At 34.1% G+C, this 25,664-nt stretch overlaps 1 protein-coding gene across 2 annotated transcripts in view; it reads right to left on the reverse strand.

Annotated features, from left to right (window-relative positions):
* The window catches only part of RTN1 (reticulon 1), a 257,441-nt gene that overhangs the window by 34,713 nt on the left and 197,064 nt on the right, over positions 1-25,664 (reverse strand). Inside the window, exon 1 of one of the 2 annotated variants that reach the window (XM_051977765.1) lies at positions 6,824-7,171. The exons of the other annotated variant lie outside the window; for it this stretch is intronic. Coding sequence (XP_051833725.1) covers positions 6,824-6,884 — 61 coding nt within the window. The 5' untranslated portion in view covers positions 6,885-7,171. Of the gene's footprint in view, positions 1-6,823; positions 7,172-25,664 lie in introns of those variants that run through there. 2 annotated transcript variants of the gene reach the window in all.

Consider the following 25,664-nt stretch of genomic DNA (forward strand, 5'->3'; position numbering starts at 1 on the left):
ATGACAGTAGCAGCTCTTGGAGTGGCAATGATTGATGGCAGAAGGTAGTGTCTGTACTGGACAGTTTCACTATTCCAAGAGAGAGCACTTATGCAACAGCAAGAATGGGCTGGTGCCAAGGGAAGAGTCAGCATTGGAGAGAAAGAAACCACCAGAAAGAAGCTCACAGCTGGCATTTGAGCAGACTATTCAGTAGATATGAATGTGAAATGGCTAATTAGCAACCTACTAAAAACTTCTTCATGTCCCAATGAGGCTTGAATATATCTTTCCAATAATTACGCTAGTAGTGATGCTACTTATTTCCTTTTATTCACTAGTTATATACAGTATTATTCTTCTGTGACTAGTGGTTCCCCCCTCCCTTTTTTGCACTGAAATAAAGAATCTGTTCCAAACTTGAATCATATTTGTTCATAATATATTTTTTGTTGGTGGTGTTGTCTTGTTGTTCTTTTTAACTTCAGACCCCATTTTGGGGGAGAAAAAAACTATATTAGAACTAAAAGTAGAATAATCAAGTGATTATCTTGTAGAAGTGTAGGAGTAGGAAGTTAATCAAGTAGGAGTGATGAGTCAATGAAGGTAAGAAATGGTTAACCACTTTCATTACCAAAAAGTTAGGATTTCTTCAACAATGAACCTGATACATAATTACATATGTGGATACAGAGTAACAGGGCAGGTTGAATGTCATAAATCCTTGGGCTCCCAGAGGGAATTGTCTCCACCCGCTATCCTGGATCTTTGTGAGCTTAGTCAAATCATTTAATTTTTCTGGACCTCAGTTTCCCTTTCTTTCCCCAGAAGATTGGACTAGATGACTCCTATGGAAATATTGATGGGTCTTTACCTACGATAGAAGGGTATTGTTGAGAAAAGTGCTATAGAAATGTGGGCCTTGTGTAATGTACCAATATTAAAATTATAAATTGTGCTAAAGATGAAGCTGCTTAGGATATGCCATAATGTAGGCCTGAAAGTTAGGGACCCTAGAACTGTTCTACCATCATTGGGATTAACTCCATTCTGGGTCTTCTTGGTGTTACTGAGAAGGGCTCTATCAGTCAGGAAGGGGACAGTTTGATTACTTTTTAAAAATTCACCCTGATTATGATAGTCCTGGTTAAGAGATGGGAGAATTAAATTTGTCTAGAACAAATAAAGCCATTGCCTTCTCATACCAACTTGCTGACAGCCCCATGTAGTCTTTTGTTTTTTCCCCTTGAGACAATTGGGGTTAAGTGACTGGCCCAGGGTCACACAGCTGGGAAGTGTTAAATGTTTGTGATCAAATTTGAACTCAGGTCCTCCTGACTTCAGGCCTGGTGCTCTATCCACTGCACCATCTAACTGCCCCCAGCCCACGTAGTCTTATAGGAGAATTACAGGAAACTTGAGGAGAATAAGGAAAAGTGAACAAAATTGACTCAAGAACAGAAAAGTAGAGCAACATGAGAGAAAAAGGCAACCAATAGAAGCTGAAAAGAGAAACAACAGATACCATGAAAGTGAGCAGAAGTATTAATATTTGTAAATATTTATTTGGAAATGGCTTAGCCCCCCATTCAGAAAATAATTTAAGATCCTTAAGAAAAATATCACCTCAATTTGTTTTTTTTTCTGCCTATTAAGTTAAAACTAATAGTTTTGATGGTGTAAGTGAACTCAAATGATTATTTGAGCAGTCAGACCAACCAAGTACAAACTGGCAAATTTAATAGAATCATAGAATTGCAGAATTAGAATGCAAGAGGTCTAGTTAAATGGCCACTTAAAACAGAAAAGTAGTCTCAATGTAGGGTTTAGCTTAGAGAGAGACCTCCAAGATCATTTAATCCAGTCCTCTGTCATTTTCAAATGAAAAGTCCCAGGCTTAGAGAATTTGAGTGACTTACAAAAAAAAATAAATAAATAAGAGGTTATCCAAGTTTCTGCTTGAAAAGCTTCATTGATGGGAAACTTGTATATTCTCAGAAAGAGTATTTCCATTTTGAAGAGTTCAAATTGTTAAAAAGATTTTCCCTTTGAAGAACTGAGATCTATCTCCTTCAAATGCTCTGACAACAATCTGAACAAAATTAATTTTTTTCTATAAAATAACCTTTCAAATATTTGAAAATGATAATCCAATTCCCTTCCTGTATTTTATTATCAAACTAAATAGCCTTAAATCCCATCATCATTATGTACATTCTTTTAAATATATATTTATATAATGATATACAAATTATATGTAATTTAATATATATGAAATTTTGTGTGTTGGGGTAAAATAGTGTGCTGGGCCAATGTCATAAAGAACGATTTTCCTCAGTTCAAATCTAGCCTTAGAAACTTATTAGCTGTGTGAACTTGTACAAGTCATTTAGTCCTGATTGCCTCGCTTTTCTCATCTCTAAAATGATCTGGAGAGGGAAGTGGCAAACCACTTCAGTATCTTTACCAACAAAACCCCAAATGGAATTATGAAAACTCAGACAGTAATGAAAGTAACCAAACAACAAAAATGTAACTGAAGTAGTGGGATTAAGCATGAGTTTGGATAACTTCTGATAATAAATGTGGTCTGGTCTCTTGATGGCTAAAGTGTAGCAGGGAGGATAAGACTGACGATATTCCTTATCATTTCTAGTGACATTACAATTTTATTACTCATGTTTTCAATAAATTACATTGGCTTTTTTTTTTTGGGGGGGTGCTGCATCATACTGCTGATTCCTACTGATCTTATTCCAGTGATTTCTACTGAACCCTTAGAAATTTTGTTTTATATACAGAGCTTTCTAGTTATAGATTTCCATTAGTCCTATTAAATGTATTTTTAAAAATTAAATATTACTTTATTAAATTCTTACCATCATTCCTACCTTTTAATTTTTTTTTTTTTTTTTTTTACCAATTCAGCTATCCAGTAGATTACAGTTCAAGTGTATATCAAAGAAATGGATTTTAACTCCAGGTTACTTGATGCTAGGTGATTCACTTAACCTTTCAGTTCCCCAAGGAACTCTTGAAGACTCTTGAGTTATCAAGCAATTGCTAATCTGCATTCTAGGAGAAGGGTTTCCTCACTGGGAGTTTCTTATTTCATTGAAATTGTAGAAAGTATTAACTTACACTTTTAGTGCCTTGCTTCTAAAAATGATACCAATATCTGGATATATACATATATGCACACATAAGTACTTTTTTGCTTATATAGTTATACATAAGTATATTTATTACATACTCAAAATTACATGTGCTTCCCTTAAAACAATTCTATAAAACAAATAGTGCAAGGATTATTATCCCATTTTATAGATAAGGAAACAGAATTCATACAACAGAATATACATATATGTGTATGTATATATAAATAGCTAGATAGATATAGATACATAATTTTGATTCCAGTTCATTTTAGAAAATTATCTATTTATCTTAATTATATTTTCCCACCTATATAAGAAGAGATTTATTTTCAGTTTTCAAGCATTTTCCTCAATTAGATTAGTATTTTATTTGACATTCAAAGTTGTCCATCATTTATCTTGGTCATATCTGCTTTATTTAATTTCCTCACATTAATTTCCCCCCTCCATTTCATGCCTATAAAGTATTTGATATCTGAGTTTGTTCCCATATGTTTTCCATTCCAAAAAAGCAATAAGTATGAAGGTTAGCTTTTGTCTTCCTCTCTCATGACATAAATACAATATATTATTGACATGAAATCCAAAACTTGAGATTGTAGGTGTGTATGTATATACAATTACACACATAGTATTATTTTTATGGCACATTTCATTATGATACTTGTGAAATATTTGATTCATTCCAAATTCTCCACCAAATTTTAAGTTAAAAAAGAAAGTTATAAAATGAAATTAAAATTCTTTGTTTTTCTTTAAAAGCAAACCATTATTTTTCTTAGTATATAAAAGCATTATTAATAATGTGTCAGTAGTTATTTCAATTGTATGCACAAATGTTATTTCATTTAATACTATTGGAATACTATCTGGAATACTATTACATGACTTTTGTCCATCCTAGAATATGAATTTATTTTAAAGCTCACTTTTCTAGGCCATTTAAGAGAAGAATGACTTTAGGTGGTGATAAAAGGAAAGATGAATAAAAGGGGGAAAGTATGGAAGAATGTTTATTAGAAAATAGTTTTGGTTTCTGTGGTGAGAAAAATAATTATCAGTTACATATTATGGAGTTTTAGATAGTTTTTTTTTTCATTTTTAAAGTATTTTATTTGTCAAAACTGAATGTTAAATCATTATAATGACCAAACTTGGCTCTGAATTAAGTTGAGAAAAATAGCCAGGCATTGTGGCACATGGAGACTGAGGCTGGCAGATTGATTGCTTGAGCTCAGAAGTTCTAAGGTAAAGTGGGCTCTGCCAAATGTGTGTGCATATTAAGTTCACCATTTATATGGTGACCCCCTGGGAACAGAGGACCTCCAGACAGCCTAAGGAAGGGTAAACTAACACAAGATGGAAATGGAGCAGGTGGTAATCATTAATGGGATTGGGCTTATGACTGATCCTTACATTTCAGCATGGAGATAACAAAAAAGAGGAGTGGGGAAGAAAGAGACAAGGAGAAAAAGAAGAAAGAAAGGGGAGAGACAGACAGGCAGACATAAAGAGAAAAACTGAGAGAGAGAAACAGAGAGAGACTTGAGAAAATGATTCTTTCTCTCTTCTTTGAAGAGGTGGGACATTACAGGTACAAATACTATTAGACATGGTTTAGTGTATTGGTTTTGCTGAATTGATTTTTTCTCTCTCTTTTTTTATTTGTTACATGAAGTTGCTGGCTGAATAAGAGAGGTGAAAACTATATATTTGGAAATACAGGTGATATAGAAACAAATAATATCAATAATATTTTTGAATGACACTGGATTTGTTTTAATTTATTATAAAATAATGATAATATTTTAGATGATTAGAGCAAATTTTCACAAAAGGGTTTTAAAATCACATGGCTCAATTAAAATGATAACCTGAAAGGCATACATATTCAGCTATAATTTATAAATAGATGTGAATAAATAGGGTCTTCTCAATCTTTGTTTTTCTCATCACAAATGATCTAATGGATTGGAATATTTTAGTTTTAATTTTTAATAAACAACTTAATTGAAGAAATTAGGGAGCCAATTGTATTTGAGCATTATATTCTGCAAGTGTACAAATTCATATACATCAATGTCTTTATTGGTTGATGTCTACTCTTAGTAAGAAGCAGATGTCTAAATGCTACTGAAAACTGAACCTACACATTCAAAGAAAACATGAGATTAAATTTACCTCTATGCACTAATGGGAATGTTTTCTTTTCTTTTTTTTTTAGTGAATAGATAACAAGACCAAATTTTAAAACTACAAAATAGGGTGTTACATGAAAACTCCCAAGGTCCACAATGAGTGTATGCTGCTGAAGAGAAGTGGCATCCCATTCTAAAAATCCTTGCTCATAGCAGCCACTAATGAGTCTCTGATCTCCTGAGAGTTATATTATCCAAATCTGTTTACTATTTACTTTGTAGTTACTTTACTTCCCGATCCATCCCTCTGAATTTACAAAAAGATTCTGGTGTTTCATGCTGATCACTACAAAAAGAAAAAAAAAATACCACAAAAGAAAAGTAACAGTCCTTTTAATTCTGAAGGTTTATGTTCACCATTTCTTTTTTTAAAGATAAAAGGATACAAAAAACCCAGGATTGTTTTACAGACAAAAAGACTTCCTATTCTATCCACGATGCAACATTATAATGGGAAGATAGCCAGCTATTTAGAATCAGATGCTGTTAGAGTGTAAAGTATGCTACAAACCATGCAGCCTAAGCCAAATATGCTTTCTTCACAGCTGCTTTTTTCAAATCCTAAAAGAGCGTATGGCACGAGATGCATTTTTGCAATTAATCCTTGTCTCCTGGCAATCTCTTCTCTGAGCAAGGTTAGACGGAGAGTTTTCTAACAACAAAGGATGGATGAGTGTTAGCTGTGAAGTGTGAGGCTGAATAAAAATGGCTGAAAAGAAATCTAAGGGAAGCTAGAGAGTAGCCACACCCAGTTCTAATATAGACTGTTCTGAAAAAAAAAATCCATTATGCCAGAGGGTAACTAGCACTGTGCGTTGATTTTTCTTTAATTGTTCAACAGATGCTTCTCATATTATTGTATTTTATTAACAAATAGAAGCTATATGCTTGCCTCACTGGCTGACTGAAAAAAAAAACAACACAAAATCGTGTTCAATTGAATAATAATATATAGCTACGCCACAGTCTTTTTCAGAATAGTGAGAGCTATTCCCAACTCCCAGTATCTTTTGTTTGACCACAAGCATATACCTTGGAATGGGTGTGTCCCTGTCTAAAAGGATGCACTAGAGAGCTCTCTGAAATAGGGCTTCTAAGAGATTTCATTCTCTCAATAGAAATAAATGTGGTATACTACACTGTCAGGGAAAAACACATCAGCCAGTACTCAACTGTAAACCACAGAAATGGGCAAAACTTAAACAAATGGTAGGTAAAAGAGCAATGCTTCTATAAAGAGCTTCCAGGGCAAGCAAAAGATGAGGCATCAATAACACACCCCAAAATGAAAACCACACTACATCCAAGCACAATTCTATGCTGAAAGTAAACAGATTTACCATTCCAGTCAAAAGCTCCTGGTTATAAAAGCATGCAAAGATCCCACAGGTGAAACAATACAAAATGGGTGAGTTCCTTCTATGAGATTCTCACATGCAGGCTTTACTCTCTCATTGTAGGCATGCATTACTAGAATAAATTTAATACCCTGACATTTCCAGTTGCTCCACAGACAGTCCATCTTGGTAGAATCGGCACTGGCCTGCATCTTGGAGTGGCGAAGGAAGTCTCTCTGTTGCTTTCTGTCAGGGTACTTACTGTGCTACCACTTAGGCATTCCAAAGCATGAATAGGTTAGTGGGTATCACTGCTTCCTTGCACTGGCTACAGACTGATGCTGTAAGCAGAACAGGGAAAGGGGGAGGGCATATTGTAAGTGCTGCAGTCTTCACTGCAGCAAATCAGCATTGGGATGTGATTGCCCTGGGGAGCTGTTGTTGCCTATGAAAAAAGATGCAGTTGCCTTGCGAATTAAATGCGTTTCTTGGGCAGCTCAGGTTTGTTCCGCCGTGGAAATGGTTAACTGATTTTGATTGGGAAAGGCACAAAAACCAAACTCGTGGGAGAGAGAAGAAAAATCAAAGACACGGGGATGGGAGAGTGGGGGAGCGAGTCTGCTAAGTGTTTTCTACAATATAGTTTTAAATATTAAAAAATTCTAGAAATTTCTTAAGAATATGAAAAAAATCTAGTCATTTCTGTGGCTTAAGTTGCAATATGTTACAATTTGATTTAATAATTTGTTGGATCTTATTGTATAAAGCTTATTGAATACCTAAAATAAAACTGTTCACAAACTGTCTCCCCCCAAAAGTAAAAAGCCTAAAAATCTGAATCATAAGCCTCTCTAATGAAATGAATATTTTTTAGTTCCTGGCCCATTGCAGAACAGTACTAAATATAGTTGGGATAGAGAGATTTGAAAAAAAAATTTTTTTTCAAATTTTTGTTGTTTTTGTAGTTCAGTTATTTAATCAAACCTCCTTTTGGGGATTTTCTTGGCTACTGGAATGGCTTGCCACTTCCTTCTCCAGTTCATTTTACAGATGAGGAAACTGAGACAAACAGGGCTCAGGATCACACAGCTATTAAATGTCTGAGGATAGATTTGAACTTAGTAAGACAAGTATTCCCAGTCTTAGGCTTGACACTCTATTGACTGTGACAACTGACTGCCTTTTTCAGATTTTAGATCCAAGCAAAATATCTTTTCACACAACAAAACTAAACAAATACAAAGTAAACAAATTAGATGAATATACAGTGAATCATGGTGCAAGGGAAGAACTTGTTATTCAACAAGCCTTAGCTGCAGATTGATAAATAATCTTCCAACAGAATGTAAGCTCCAAGAGGTCAGAGACTTTCATCTTTTTCTTTGTATGCCTACTCCCTTGTACATGGTAAGCACTTACTAAGTGTTTTTTTTTTTAATTGAATTGATGAAAAATTTGATAATTGATCATGGAGGCAAATTGTGCTCAATCTCTACTGGGTCACCAGTGTAGTTCTGGGTGGGGACTTGGGGAGACCACTTGGGAGATAGATAGGCCCCTGGAGCCTTTCAGAAGTTCTTTTCAAGATTATGTCTTAAAGCCTAGTTGGCTTCAAGAATCACAGACGGGGCATCGACCCACACTTAACACCGTACACCAAGATAAGGTCAAAATGGATTCATGACCTAGGCACAAAGAATGGGATTATAAATAAATTAGAGGAACACAGGATAGTTTACCTCTCAGACCTGTGGAAGAGGAAGGAATTTATGACCAAAGAAGAACTAGAGATCATTACTGATCACAAAATATAAAATTTTGATTATATCAAATTGAAAAGTTTTTGTACAAACAAAACTAATGCAGACAAGATTAGAAGGGAAGAAATAAACTGGGGAAACATTTTTACAGTCAGAGGTTCTGATAAAGGCCTCATTTCCAAAATATATAGAGAATTGACACTAATTTATAAGAAATCAAGCCATTCTCCAATTGATAAATGGTCAAAGGATATGAACAGACAATTCTCAGACAAGGAAATTGAAACTATTTCTAGCCATATGAAAAAATGTTCCAAGTCATTATTAATCAGAAAATGCAAATTAAGACAACTCTGAGATACCACTACACACTTGTCAGACTGGCTAGAATGACACGGAAAGATAATGCAGAATGTTGGAGGGGATGTGGGAAAACAGGGACACTAATACATTGTTGGTGGAATTGTGAATACATTCAACCATTCTGGAGAGCAATTTGGAACTATGCTCAAAAAGTTATCAAACTGTGTATACCCTTTGATCCAGCAGTGCTTATAGCCCAAAGAGATCATAAAGAAGGGAAAGGGACCTGTATGTGCACGAATGTTTGTGGCAGCCCTCTTTGTAGTGGCCAGAAACTGGAAACTGAGTAGATACCCATCAATTGGAGAATGGCTGAATAAATTGTGGTATATGAATATTATGGAATATTATTGTTTGGTAAGAAATGACCAATAGGATGATTTCAGAAAGGCCTGGAGAGACTTACATGAATAGTTGCTGAGTGAAACGAGCAGGGCCAGGAGATCATTATATACTTCAACAACAATACTATATGATGATCAATTCTGATGGACCTGGCCATCTTCAGCAATTAGATGAACCAAGTCAGTTCCAATGGAGCAGTAATGAACTGAACCAACTACACCAGCGAAAGAACTCTGGGAGATGAATAAGAATCATTACATTAAATTCCCAATCCCTATATTTTTGCCTGCCTGCATTTTAGATTTCCTTCACAGGCTAATTGTGCAATATTTCAGAGTCCGATTCTTTTTTTACAGCAAAACAACGGTTTGGTCATGTATACTTATTGTGTATCTAATTTATACTTTAATATATTTAACATCTACTGGTCATCCTGCCATCTAGGGAAGGGGGGGAGGAGAAGGATGGGAAAAATTGGAACAAAAGGTTTGGCAATTGTCAATGCTGTAAAATTACCCATGCATATAACTTGTAAATAAAAAGCTATTTAAAAAAAAGAATCACGGATGGAATTATTAATGTCCATCCCAGAGTGAACCAGAATCCCTGAAAAGACTTGACTGATAGCTAGACTTGATATTTAAGCCAAAACCAAGCTTGGGCTGTTGACCATCTGTTCTGGGTTCTCCAAATTATAGTGGATTCCTTAGACTTGTCACAGTCTGGACCCACATTCCCAGTATTGATTCTAAAACAAATCAACCTTCAGGGATGGGTAATGTGTTAAATCTATATTTCTATTTTTATCAAAACATTTTTTTAATTTTCAAAACATATGCAAGGATAATTTTTCAACATTGACTCTTGCAAACCTTTGTGTTCCAATTCCCCCCCTTCCTCTTACTCCCTCTCCTATATGGAAAGTAATCCAATATATGTTAAAGATGGTAAAATATGTGTTAAATCCAATATATGCATACACATTTATACAATTATCTTACTGCACAAGAAAACTCAGATCAAAAAGGAAAAAAAATGAGAAAGAAAATAAAATGCAAGCAAATAACAAAAAGAGTGAAAATACTATGTTGTTATCTACACTCAATTCCCACAGTCCTCTCTCTGGGTGTAGATGGCTCTCTTTACCACAAGATCATTGGAACTGGCTTGAATCATCTCATTGTTGAAAAGAGCCACGTCCATCACAATTGATCATCATATATCTTGTTGTTGCTGTGTACATGAACTGGTTCTGCTCATTTCACTTAACATCAGTTCATGTAGGTATCTCCAGGCCTCTCTGAAATTATCCTGCTGATCATTTCTTATAGAACAATAATATTCCATAACATTTATATACCATAACTTATTCAGCCAAATGATAAGCCTCCACTCCATTTCCAGTTTCTTGCCATTACAAAAAGGGCTGCCACAAACATTTTTGCATATGCAGATCCCTTTGCTTCCTTTAAGATCTCTTTGGGATAAAAGCCCACTAGAAGCACTGCTGGTAAATCTATATTTCTAAAGAAAACTATGACAAATCAGATTTAATAAGGCAAACTACTAAGGTTTGTTTATCATTGAAAAGTAAACAGAATTCTGGAAACTGAAGAAAAAATGTCATTTCAATATTTTGGATGAGTCAAAAAGCCTGAGATTATATTTTTTCAATTTTCATAAGAAATAAATGGGCCAAATGATAATTAAATTAAGGAGCAAAAAAAAATGTTATTTTCCCCTGTATCTTGAATCTGGAATAGAATAATGGCTCAAACTTTCAGCACTATCTTTATCTCAATAAGCTTTTTTTCTATCACCAAGAAATAAATTGTTCCTGGATAGCTGAACTAAGACCTAGAAGTCCTAACTATCCATTATAACAGCCTTGAAAACAAGAAACAATGCAGCCCACTTTTCATGCCCATTAATTAAAACTCTCTCTCTCTCTCTCTCTCTCTCTCTCTCTCTCTCTCTCTCTCTCTCTCTCTCTCTCTCTCTTTCTCTCTCACACACACACACACACACACACACACACACACACACACAATCTTCATCGATCTCCCTTTCAACTTCTAGGCTCTCTGTCTATTCTGGATTATTTCTGATTTGTCTAACTCTCTTACTGTCTACTTCATCTTCCTTTGGCCTCCTTCATTTGATTTTGGTATTCTATACCAAGAATGGTGACCTACATCACGTAATTTAAGGAGGTCTACTAAAAAAGTTCCCCTTTCCCAAAAAAATACTGTAATAATGCATGATATTTCAACAATAGAGACCAAAAATTGTGTATTAGCAAAAGTATGCAAGTAAAATGCAATTGTCCCAGAAGAATATAATATCTTAATCTATCATCTATTAATATCAGTGTGAAATAGTTTATCAGGTTTTCTAACAAGCTCTGACAGAATGGAACCTATAACAGTACTTTGTGTGTGTGTGTGTGTGTGTGTGTGTGTGTGTGTAGGAGAATATAGTAGGTATAAAAGGAAGGATGGCAGCTTAGATAAATTTGTTACATGAAGCACTGACTTACCTATAAAGAAAACTTGGATAGGTATCTTAGCAATAGGTATCCTGGGTAATCAAGTCTCCTCAGAGGATAGGAAGCCATAGAGAAAGGAATGTGAAGGATGCAAAAAGCTACTCTGCCTCTTAATTTTGTTTAGATATCTTCTCTGGTTCTCAGTAGAAGAACACTCAAGAAAAAAAAAATTCTGCTGAGATCTGGCCTGTCTTGACCACAGTGTTTCTCTCACTGATGTTTTTTTTATATTGTCCTTTACCACATCCCATCAGATTTTTTTTTTGTCTTTTCAGTTATCTTCAAAGAACTCATTACTTTCCCATTCCTGGCACATATATTATGCTATTAATGGATTCTAGGAAAAACTATAAAATGAGGAGATTTCAATATTACATATTAATGATGTTTACAAGGAACATATACTTTTAAAAATGACATTTGTTTATTTATTTTTTTTCCTTTTTAGAATATAAACTTATCCTAAAAACGGACTGAATCAGAGTGACTTGGTCTCACATTTTAGAGGGCCGTTGGCCTGAGGATGCTTATTCAATATAATCTGATGATGATTTGATATCTCAGCAGAATTGTCCTTTTATCTGTATCAGAAACAATAAATGTATTATTATAAAATATTGTCTAATTACGCTGCTCATGAACAAGAGATCATTATATACATCAACAATAATACTATATGATAATGATGATCAATTCTGATGGACGTGGCTCTCTTCAACAATGAGATGAATCAAATCAGTTCCAATACTGCAGTAATGAATAGAACCAGCTACACCCAGTGAAAGAACTCTGGGAAATGAGTGTAAACCACTACATAGAATTCCCAATTCCTTTATTTTTGTCCACCTGCATTTTTTGATTTCCTTCACAGGTTAATTGCACACTATTTCAAAGTCTGATTCTTTTTGGGCAGCAAAATAACTGTATGGATACATATACATATATTGTATTTAATATATACTTTAACATATTTAACATGTATTGGTCTACCTGTCATCTGGGGGAGGAGGTAGGAGGAAGGAGAGGAAAAATTGGAACAAAAGGTTTTACAGTTGTCAATGCTGAAAAATTACCCATGCATATATCTTGTAAATAAAAATCTATAATAAAAAATAACAAATTATGCTGCTCATGAAAAGTAGTTGAGGGCTTTTTAAAAATGAATTTTAAAAAAATATGGAAATCTAGTAACATTTGGAGATTCACTTAAAAAAGGGAAAGGATGTAACTGATCATCATTTAATTGCCTTGCTATAGAGGAGCCAGTATACTGTACTGGAATACATGATCAACCTGAAATTAGAGAATCTGTGTTTAAATCTTGAGTCTGCTACTTATTTTTGGATTAGTTACTTTATTTCCTGGGTCCCATTTGATTCATTTATAAAGGAGACAGTTGAAACTAAAGGTCTCTTAGAATATGATGTCCTATATTCAATGGGAAGCATTAAATGAAAGTGAGTGTGACGAGATAACAATGATTGTAGTTTTTTTTTTTCCAGTTGGTTATGTCTAACTTTTCATGATCCTATTTGGGATTTTCTTGGCAAAGATACTGGAAGGATTTGTCATTTCCTTCTCCAGTTCATTTTACAGGTGAGTAAACTAAGGCAAACGGGGTGAAATGACTTACCTAGGTCACACAGCTAGTATCTGGGGTTAGATTTAAACTCAGAGCTTTCTGATTTCAGGACCAGGACTCTATCCACTGTGCCAATGGATCACTTTATCAATGATTAGGATAATGTATTGTTTCCACAACTACCTTTAGTGATGTTCTGACAGTACATGGAGTATAACACTAGTAGATACTTAGTTTAATATTAGTACTAGTAATATGCACTTAGCAACAAAAAGTGCCAGCAGTCAGTTTTAGCCCTAAATATTAGACATCAACAGCACTAATAGATTTAGCATTGATTACTAATCAATACTAATACTAATCTTATTCCACAGCAAGTACTGCCAAACAACTACAAACCAGGACATTCCTTAAAGAAAATAGAATGACATTTTCTGCCACACTACTTAGTTTTAAGTCAACTTATTTTTTTTCTTTAGTTCCTAACCCCCAAACCCAACTTATTGTTTCCCTTATATGTGAACATGTGTATATGTATATGTATGTGTCACAGAGAATTACTAGAGCCATAATTACTGAGTTAGTGAAATTATACTGCAACAGAAGTTGACCCATTTTGCGCTAGGATAACACTAAAGAAAGGGCTCTACCTTGCTACTGGAGGAGCTTGGGATGCTGAGAGTACAATCTTTTCGATAAAACAAGTTTTCAAGGTCCACCTGTAATCAGTAAAAGTTTAATGACATGTTTCTATTGGGCTTATATCCCAAAGAAATACTAAAGAAGGGAAAGGGACCTGTATGTGCCAAAATGTTTGTAGCAGCCCTATTTGTAGTGGCTAGAAACTGGAAAATGAATGGATGCCCATCAATTGGAGAATGGCTGGGTAAATTGTGATATATGAATGTTATGGAATATTATTGTTCTGTAAGAAATGACCAGCAGGATGAATACAGAGAGGACTGGCGAGACTTACATGAACTGATGCTAAGTGAAATGAGCAGAACCAGGAGATCATTATACACTTCGACAACGATATTGTATGAGGACATATTTTGTTGGAAGTGGATTTCTTTGACAAAGAGACCTAACTGAGTTTCAATTGATAAATGACGGACAAAAGCAGCTACCCCCAAAGAAAGAACACTGGGAAACGAATGTGAACTATCTGCATTTTTGTTTTTCTTCCCGGGTTATTTATACCTTCTGAATCCAATTCTCCCTGTGCAACAAGAGAACTGTTCGGTTCTGCAAACATATATTGTATCTAGGATATACTGCAACATATCCAACATATAAAGGACTGCTTGCCATCTAGGGGAAGGGGTGGAGGGAGGGAGGGGGAAAAATTGGAACAGAAACGAGTGCAAAGGATAATGTTGTAAAAAAAAATTACCCTGGCATGGATTCTGTCAATATAAAGTAATTATTAAATAAAAATTAAAAAAAAAGTTTAATGACAATCTCCAAATATATCTTAAGTAATCTACTATTTTGGTGGAAACAGTTCTCTGAATGCAAATCAAGACAACTCTGAGATACCACTATACAGCTGTCAGATTGGCTAGAATGAAAGGAAAGATAATGTGGAATGTTGGAGGGGATGTGGGAAAACAGGGACACTAATACATTGGTGGAATTGTGAATACATCCAGCCATTCTGGAGAGCAATTTGGAACTATGCTCAAAAAGTTATCAAACTGTGTATACCTTTTGATCCAGCAGTGTTTCTACTGGGTTTATTATCCCAAAGAAATCTTAAAGAAGGGAAAGGGACCTGTATGTGCAAGAATGTTTGTGGCAGGTCTCTTTGTAGTGGCCAGAAACTGGAAACTGAGTGAATGCCCATCAATTGGAGAATTGCTGAATAAATTGTGGTATATGAAACAGTTCTCTGTGGCCCATGCTTAGTTAAACTAACATTCTATTTTCTGTGATGAAAGTGCTGCTAATATCCATTCTAGAGCATTAGATTTGTATTAGCTATGATTAGTTACTACACTTGATACTCAAGGTACATTCATTTCTTTAATTTTCAGAATGAAAGCATTAATCAATAGATAACTAGTGGGTTGATTTGTTTGGTTTTTTGTTGTTGTTTGAGTAGTTGTTTTGTTTGTTTCCTCCAAGCACAAGAATTAAAGTTTCAGTATTGTAATGCTGGAACAAAATAAAAATTAAGGACCAATATACTTGGAACAACTTTGTACAGTATGCATTTCTTGATTTAGTCAATCAATAAACATCTATTATGTTCCTACTATGTTCCAGACTAGGTGGTACAGTGGATAGAATGCTTGGCTTGAGTGAAGAATATTCATCCTCCTGATTTCAAATATCGCCTCAAATAATTACTTTCTGTTTGCCTTAATTTCCTGATCTGAAAAATGAGCTGGAGAAGGAAATAGACTACCACTCCAGTATCTTTTCCAAGAAAACCCCAAAGGAGGTCATGAAGAGCTGGACAAGAATGAACACCTGAAAGACAAAATATTCTTTTTTGTATTAAGTTCTAGTTATAGAAAGACAAAAGGGTATTAAACCCTGCTTTCAAAGAGCTTATATGTAAAACATAAGTAGATACTAATAATTAAATATAAATACTTATTTTAGTATCTAATAAGTATTAATAAATGGATACTAAAGTAAGAAGATATTAACTTTGTACAAAATCAATAAAAGGCTCCATTCCTCTCCAGATTTTTTTTCTACCACATCCCAGAAATCTCTTCATCCCAGAAGCTCACTCTAGTCCCAGGATTATATGTAGGAAAAAAAAAAAATATATATATATATATATATATATACATATAAATAAACAAAAGATACACAAATAAATTTTTAAAAATCATTAAGGAGAACAGCAGCAGCTGGGAGGGGGGTGAGCTTAGCTGGGAGTTAGGATGGGTCTGTAAAGTTTCCTTGGAAGAGAGAAAGAAGCTAGGAATTCCAACTGTCTGCAATATAGCTTAGTGAATATGGTCACCAATCCTAATAGGAACCCAACAAGCTCACCTAATCAGAGCTGACAAGTCTGTACCTGAAGGTAATATAGCTACAGAATTTTTGTTGATCTAGACTTGCATTTCATGACAGCATGTAATAGCCTGAAAATAGCTGGTAAACTTTACTGATTAATCATATCAACTCCTGTAACCATCTATGAACAGTTTTCTTTTTTATACTCAGTGACATTAAACAAAGGGAACGAAGGAGATGGAATCAAGTGAGATAATTCATGTAAAGGGTCTTGAAAACCTCAAAGCACTAGAGACATTTGAGTTGCCACAGGCTCGGGTAGATTAGATTATTAGCTCCTTAAAGGCATTTTTCTTTCTTTGTGTTCCCATACCTTAGCATGATACTTGGCACCTGGTAGGTACTTAATTCATGCTTTTTGACAGACTAATTACTATTACTTTTAACTTTAAATGCCAAGGATGCTTCTTAATTAAAATCAGTCTAAGAGATTTTTTTAATGAGAGTACCACTAAAAGAATGGAGTACAGGAGAAAAGGAACAGGATTTAGTGGAGAGAGAAGTTTAATTTGGATTAAAGATGATGGCTGAACATGGAATTATAGTTATGTATAGATTGTAGGTATAGAACTGGAGCCCACTAAAAGAATTTTGAATTGGGCCATTATTAGATATAAGTGATCTGAGATTCCCATCAAGTTCTACTCCCAATTTTTTTAATGAGGAAATTAATGCCTAGAAAGATTAGGTGATTCCACCCAGAGTCAGAGTTAGCTACTACTTTCAATTTAACCAACATTTAATAGACAACTAATATAAGCCATAAACAATATTAGAAGCTAGAAATAACAAAAATAAAACTGAAAATGCCCCTCCCCTCAAGAAGTTTATATTCTACTCAGGGAAAATAGCTTAAAGATGCACAAATGAAATAGAATATAGATACAAAGTAACTTATCAGAGTAGGACTTGAATTACTGTTTCCACAAAGGGATGTTTAGAACTTCTGAGGCTTCCAAAGAAACAGTGGATCATAATAAGAAAGGAGGTGGATAATTAAAGAATGAAAAGCCTGAAGCAAGAAACACCATAACAACAAGAGAACTCTAGATCTTGATGGGTACTCAATAAATCTCCTTAGACCAATGATAAGAATGTAACAGGGAGATAAACGCTTAAGAGCAAACTCTATTCTTACTTTCTTCTACTTGATGTAGACCTTTTATTATAGTAACAAGTAAAAGGCAGACCTCCCACATCAGAAATACTACTACTTCTACTTCCTTTTAAATTTTTTAATTAAGAAATATGTAATCAACTTATTTTATAAAGATACATTTTATTAAAATATAAATACATATGATTTTTATATATTTTGGGGGAATATTATAAATACATAGCTCTATGTATGTGTGTGCAGGCATGTGTCTATATAGATGTGTATGTGTGTGTGTATCACTAATGTAAAAATTAATAAGTTGATTGTTAGTTATGTAATAGCATGTTATGTCTTTATCCTAGCTCTTAAATAGATCATATAGCATTTACAAACTTTTAAAATCTCTGCCTTAGCAAAAGAGATACATTGCAAACTAATAAATATTTAATCAGTTTTTAATATAAAGTTACCTCAAACCATTTCCTCCATTGAAAGTATTTTAATGAAGAAAAATCGGAAACTAGATTGAAAGGAATTTTCTCATTGAATACTTAAAACCTAGAATATTAATTTATTCATTAAACAAGCATAAGTGCTTACTATGTGCTAAGTAAAGATGAAAAGAACAGATCCTCTTTTGAGGAATAAGCATGCATATTATCCCTAACTTAAAAGGAAAAAAAAAATGTTAAAAACAAATAACAAGAGCAACAACAACAACAACAACAAACTAATTCAGTGACACTGGAGTTTTGTGAGGAAGTAATGCAAAAGTAAACACGTAAATGAGATTGAATAATCAAAGCCTCTCTGTTTAGAATTTGGATGTTCCAGGAGGACAAAAAATATTTCTCTCCCAACTTGCACAGATGTTCTTCACTAGAGGGCAACAAGACACACTGAAGGTAAAGGAGAAGAGAATTTACTTTATTCGTAGAATGTTGTTTTCCAGCTATAGATAGGACAATGGCTTGGCTGGATAGAACTGAGTGAGTGGTGGTGGTGGTTGTGGTGGTGGAAAGCTGCAGTTTAGACTTTTGCAGAAACATTCGTGAGAAGGCAAAACTATAGGAAGACACATTAGCTTAGGAGAAACTGTTAACTAACATTTTCAAAGAGAACTGAAGAAAATTATTGAAGCAATATACAAGTAAAGGAAAGGTTCCAAGTATCTGACCAATTATTTCACCTAACTGCCAGGAGAGATGGAGACAGCACTATATTTACGAAAAATTTCCAATTTTTTACTTTCTTTGTAATGGAAAACACACTTACAGCTTGTCCAAAATGGGGGAGGGGGGAGAAGAATCTCTTTTTCTTTTCCTCTTTCTATTGTCACCTGCAATTGGAAGACTGGAAATAAGCATGATAATGATGGCCACAAGTGCAACAAAGCAGAAAGCAAGGACAATATCTTTTTGTAGAGAGTCAAATGCTAATTAACCCCTTAAGTGTATGCTGGTTTATTCTTCATGTCAAAGGAAATTAGAAATGTTAAGAAAAACTAGAGATGTTGATTGTTCTAAATATGGGGAGGCCTACCTCTCAGTTATTATTCCATGACTTTGAATGTCAGAGCGGCATTTGTGGTTATGAAATTGTACCAGATTTAGATTCAGAGGCTATAAGTTTGTCCTATCAGTGTAGTCTTGCTTTCTCTCTTGGCACAGAAGTATTATGGGCACATATAACAACTTGGCATATGGTAGGATGAAATTGGAGCAAGCATTCTTAAATGATAGAGACTCTGCAGCAAATGAAACTGATAAGCTACAAAGAAAGAAGATTTAGGGAAAGTCCCCATATATATGGGAATATTTATAGAAGCATTTTTTATGATACCAAAAGAAAACAGGAAATGAAGTCGATGTTCATCAACTGGGGAGTGGCTGAACATATAATGAAATATTCCTGTATTGGAAGAAGTGGTGGAAATGATGGATGAATACAGAAAAGCATAGAAAAACTCATTTGAACTGATCCAGGAGAAGTAAGCAAGCTCAAAGATACAGGACTACAAAAATGTAAATGTAATACATATGTGTATGTATAAATAGATGTATATACATATATATGTAACAACAAAACAATTAAAAGAGATGTTGAAGAATTACAAAGAATTGGCATAGTCCCAAAGATAAAAAGATACATTCTCTTGTAGATGTGGAAGATCCACAAATGTGGAACATTGCATGTATTTTCACACTTGTTTTATGTATTTTGCTGACTATTCTCTTCTTTAAAAATATTCTTTGCTATTATATGACAATTCTCTGGTAAAGGAAGTGGAACAGTACTGAGAGATTAGTAAAAAAAAAAAAATTAACAGTGTAAGAACCTGAGTGCTATTATTAAAAGACAACATCAGAGGACTCAAAAATTTTAGGGTCCTGGGGATGTGATGGATTAAAAGAGTGCTTTAAAAAGTATATTTCCTCATTAGTTATATAAGTTCAGGTGGAGAGCAAAGAGTCTTGCCATTTGAGGAACATGTCTGCATAGACAGAGAAACTGGTTAAGCATCTCCCAAAACATGTTTTCTCTGTGTCACTACACAAGAACCACAAAACTAGAGGAATATTGGGCATTTAAAAAAAAAAAAAAGAGTAGGGGCAGCTAGATGGTGCAGTGGATAGAACACTGGCCCTGAAGTCAGGAGGACCTAGATTCAAATCCATACTCAGGTACTTAAAACTTCCTTCTGGGCAAGTTATTTAATCCCAGTTGAATCACACACACACACACACACACACACACACACACACACACACACAAGAAAAGGAGAGAGTAAAACCATTCCAATATAGTGAGGACTTGATAGATTTTCTAGAGCAATAAATTCAGCTGGAGCCAAAGAACATGTTGAATTTTTTAAAGCATTTATGAAGTGGTATTTAATAGATTATATAATGACCAATTTTGATGGATGTGGCTCTTTTCAACAATTAGATGATTCAAACCAATTCCAATTGTTCAGTGATTGAAAAGAGCCATCTGCAACCAGAGAAAAGACTGAGTATGGTTCACAACATAGCATTTTCACTTTTTGTTGTTGTTTGCATTTTATTTTGCTTCTCTTTTTTTTTTTTACTGGTTTGATTTGATTTTTCTTGTGTAGCACGATAACTGTATAAATATATATGCATATATTGAATTTAACATATATTTCTACCATGTTTAACTTAGACTGCACTGCTTGTCATCCAGGGGAAAGGGAGGGAATTTGGAACACAAGGTTTTGCAAGGACTAATGCTGAAGAATTGTTCATGCATGTGTTTTGAAAAGTAAAAAGCTTTAATAAAAAAACATCAAAAATTTATTAAGCATCAACTAACAGACAATAGCTGTATAAGTAAAAGCCACTGCATTGTAAACAGGGTGTACAAAGACAGTTTAAGAATCATAGGTCTTCCGTAAGAACAGTAAAACCAAAAATTCTGAAAACCATAAAGCAGAGAATACAACTTTCTAGAACTTCTGAATATATGAAACATAGTAATGATCAAAAAAATCCACAGGCAGTTTTAAATTTGCCTTCAAAGGCAATGATGAAAGGGAATCCAGAATTTCTGTGACAGAAATATTGGTAAAATTTAATAATTCCATAGGACCAGAGGTGAGACAGTATGGCCAAAGAGAGGAAAAATGATCAGGAGAACAGCCTGGGGATTAATATTGGAATATGTGATTTGGGAGACAGGGTGACAATTTAAACATATCCCCTAAATGTTGGAAGAGAATTGAAAAATGGAAGTAGAGGAAGGAGAACAGGTAGAAACAAGTTTGAAAATCAAAATCATTTATGTCAAATTGTTGGTAAGGGCAAGATATTGACTTAAGAGAAGAAATTAGTTATAATTTTTAAAGTAGTAATAGAGACACAAATGGAGGGAAACAAAGAACTCTCATAAGAATAAGGAAATTGAGGCAGCTAGTTGGTGTAATGGATACAGCACCAGCCCTAAAGTCAGGAGGATCTGAATTCAAATCTGGTCTCACACACTTAACACTTCCTAGTTGTGTGATCCTGGGCAAATCACTTAACCCCGATTGCCTGAGCAAAAAAAAAAAGGAAAAGAAAAGAAAAGAAAAAAGAAAAAAAGGGTAAGGAAATGCATAAGAAAAGCAACTTCATTACATTTGGCTTGTAAGAAAAATATCTAAAAAGCAAATCAAAATGAAAGGCTGGACAAAATTTACCATGAATCATATGAAGTCAAAAGATAGTAGAATTGTCATATCAGAAAATAGGAAAAAAAAAATTTAAAATATCAATAAATGAAATTATATTTTGCATAAAAATAATTAACCCAATATAAATTTTAAGTATATATACACTAAACAGCAAAGCATCCAAAAGCACAAAGGGAAAATTAGTTGAAAAAGATATTGAGAATAAAATAGTGGAGAGGCTTACTGTTCCTTTCTTACACTAGAGAAATCTCTATTTATTAAATAGATTAATTAGATTAAATATTTGGATATTAAAGATATAGAGATAATTTAAAAATATAGAAATCCAAATAAATTATTGATATATTAGAGCTAAAACAATTTATGATCAAAATAAAGACTCAGTATCACATGACACTTTAATAAAAATAGATCATGCATTAAAATATAGAAAATTGCAAATAATTAAAATAAATAAGAAATACTAAATTTAACATTTATCTTACATAATAAAATAAAATAGTGATCAACAAAGGCAGAAGAAGCAAAAGATAGACTCACACAAAGGCTTAAAAATGAAATAAATAACTATGTAAAGGTCAATGTTATTGACAGGACAAGATACTAATGGGGTATCCCATTCTTGGGATATAGTTACTACAATCATCAAAGGAAAAATTATATCCCTAAAATACACATAAACAAAATAGAAAAAAATAGAATTAATCAGCTGAATGATGATTCAATTAAAATATAGAACACAAATAAATGAACTCAATTCTGATTGGGAAAGCCAAGAAAAAATCACAGTGAAATCTTTTTTCCAGTACAAAGTGGCTTGAAGAAAGAGACAAAGAGGTCTGTATCCACTGGTGTGAGGGTTTCTGGCCTCAGCATAATGCAATGGCAGTGGAAATTGGGGAGCATTCTATTGCTCAGGGACTGCAAGAAGCAAGAAAAAGAAATATCAGTTATTACTTTAGCAAATTCTGGGTAGAGAAATGGGGACCATATAGCAGCTGCTATCTGACACTTGCCATCCAGTGATGGGTAAGAGATCCCAGTGAAGAGTAGTCCTGAACATTAGATATAAGAATAAGCTCCAAAAAGCAAATGGTAGGTATATGGCTCTGATCCCTGGAGGAGAGTTCAGTGTTTTAGCCATAGCCATTAGTTCTGGTAATCTGGACCTGCAGAGCATTCCAGCAGGTCAACTATGGATGAGTCAATTAACAGTCTGCCAGAACTCTCAAAGTTGAGCCAGAAACTTTCAGAGCTCAAATCAGGTGTGCAATGAACAGACTTCTTCCTGGATTATACCACTTTGAAAGCATTAAAAGCTTGAAAAAACCCAACCAGATATATAAAAGCAGTAGAAGGATACAAGAAAATAAAACTCAGATAAGGCATCACTCTCCATCCTTTCCCCATATTTTCACTCTAATTCAAACGTGTGCAGACCCCAGAATTAACATAAAATTTAAAGTCAAGAAGTAGACTGGAAGAATGAGCAAAAAAAATCTGATAATAAAAAGCTATTATGACAATAGAGAAGCCCAAGACACTAAAATAGAAGAAAAGAATAACTTTAAAATATCTACAAGCAAAGCCTCATAGTAAAATGCAGCTGAGACATAAGTCCAAAAAAAAATTCCTAAAAGAGGAGCTCAAAGTTATTTTAAAAACCAATTGAGAACAGAGGAAAAATGGGGAAAGAGGCAAGAGATTGAGAAGAAAATTATGAAAAGAGAAAATTGTTCCTTAAAAATTAGAAATTGTCATGGAGAAGCAAATGATACTATGAGACATCAAGAAATAATAAAACAAAGTCAAAAGTCTAAAAAATAGAAAAGGTGAAATATCTCATAGAAAAATTAAACTGACTTTAAAAACAGATTAAGGAAAGATAATTTAAGGATCACTGGACTATCTGAAAATTATAAATAATAAAAAGAACACAAACATCATATTTCAAGAAATAATATAAGAAAATTGTCCAGTTATCTTAGGACCAGAGGATAAAGTAGAAGCTAAAAAAAATCCAACAATTATCTCTTGAAAAAACTTCAAAATGAAATCTAGGAATATTTTAACCAAAATCCAGAGCTCCTAGGTCAAGGAGGAGGAGAAGCAAGAAATTCTGGGTTAGTTACATTCATTAGATAATTCTATCGAAATGCTAATAAACAATACTGTTTCAAATAAGAAAATAACATAATTAAGATACAAAATATAAAAACATGTAATTCTATCAATAGATGCAGAATAAGTCTTTATGACATTCACATTTAAAAAATTAAAAGTATAAGCCCTAACTTAAACAAATTACTTTGTTTATTATCAATGTAAGACAAAATACTATCATTATATGCAAGGGGTAACACTCGGTGGTTTCCAATAAATAGAAGATAAAATAAGTATGCTTCCTTTCCCAACTATTAATTGTTATATTTTTGGAAATGTTAACAATAACAGCACAAAAACATAAAAACAAAAAGATAGGCAAAGTGAACACAGTTAGGGATAATGACCCCCTACTTGCCAATGACTCTTTTTTTTACTTAGAATTCCAATCAGCAAATAATTGAGGAAATTAATAGCTTCAATAAAGTTGCAAGCTACAAAAAAGTTCAAGAGGGAATAATAGAAGGAAGAATCCATTTAAAATAAATACAAGATACATGAAATTTCTGAGATTCATTCTACTAAAACACATCCAATAACTGGACAAATAAAATTATGAAACATTTAAGGCAATATTTAACAAAATGAGGAAAAAGAAGAAGAAGACGACGATGAGGAAGAAGGAAGAGGAGGAGAAAGGAGAGGAAGAGGAGAAGGAGCAAGAAGAAGAGGAGGAGGAGGAGGAAGAAGAGGAAGAGGAGGAAGAGGAAGAGCAATAAGAAGAGCAAGAAGAGGAGGAGAAGAAGGAAGAAAAGGAGGAGGAACAGGAAGAAAGGGAGGAAGAGGAGGAGGGGAAGGAGGGAAAGGAGGAAGAGAAAGAAGAGGGAAAGGGGAAAGAGAGGGAAGGAAGAGGAGGAGGAAGAAGAAGAACTAATTGGAGGATATTTCTGGAAAACAATTTTTTTAAAGGTAAGATTTTGAGACATGAAGGAAGTCAGGGAAGTTCAGAGGCAGAGATGAGTGAATAGGAAGAATAGTCAACACATGAGAGAAAGCCAGTGAAAATATCTGGATTTGGGAGATGGACTGTGCATGGCTGTGCAAGAAACAGCAAGGTCTTTGTCACTGGATTAGGGACTACAAAGAAGGAAGTAAAGTGTGAGAAAACTTGAAAGGGATAGGTTATAAAAGGCTTTAAAAGCCAAACAGAAAATTTTATATTTGAATTTGGAATCATCAGAATTTATTCAGTAGAGCATCTTGGGTTGTTAAAAGTGTTTTTAGGGTGAAGGATCCGTTAATCAGTATGATTGAGAGAAGAATAATGGCTAGTGTTACTTCGTATGAGATTGTGTGTGCAACTGCTCATAAGGCTCCGATTAGGGCATATTTTGAGTTTGATGCTCACCCTGATCATAGAACATAGTACACTGACAGTCCAGACAGTGATAGGACAAAAATAAGCCCTAGGTTGAGGTCTAGAAGTGTATTGGGCATGGGTAGTCAGACCTATATTTCAGGATAAACATCTTGGTAGATGAGTGAAGGATGGATTAAGGTGAGGTAATATTTGCGTAAGGAAAAGAGATATTGTATGATATCGTAGGGAATGCATGGATTGAGTTTCTTTTTTAAAAAAAGATGAGGGGAAAATGGGCATTTTGTAGGCAGCACATCATAGAAAAAAACTTGTTGCAAATGGGAGATATGGAAAAGAAGTCAAAGAGTAGAGATGATAGAGGAGACAAGAGGAAGGGATCACGGGTATTTAGAGGAGTTAGTTAAGGCAAAGAGAAAAGGCATTTCTTCATGTGAGATTGTGAAGGAAATAATGGCAGAAGACATCTGAGTGAAGTGAGATTAGGAGATGAGAAGAGAGAGTTCTAGGTAAATAGTCTCAATTTTTTAAAGTGAAATAAGAAGGCTTTCAGCTGATAGAGAAGGGAAGGAAATAATGG

This window comes from Antechinus flavipes, chromosome 2, assembly GCF_016432865.1.
Source record: "Antechinus flavipes isolate AdamAnt ecotype Samford, QLD, Australia chromosome 2, AdamAnt_v2, whole genome shotgun sequence".
Lineage (NCBI taxonomy): Eukaryota > Metazoa > Chordata > Mammalia > Dasyuromorphia > Dasyuridae > Antechinus > Antechinus flavipes.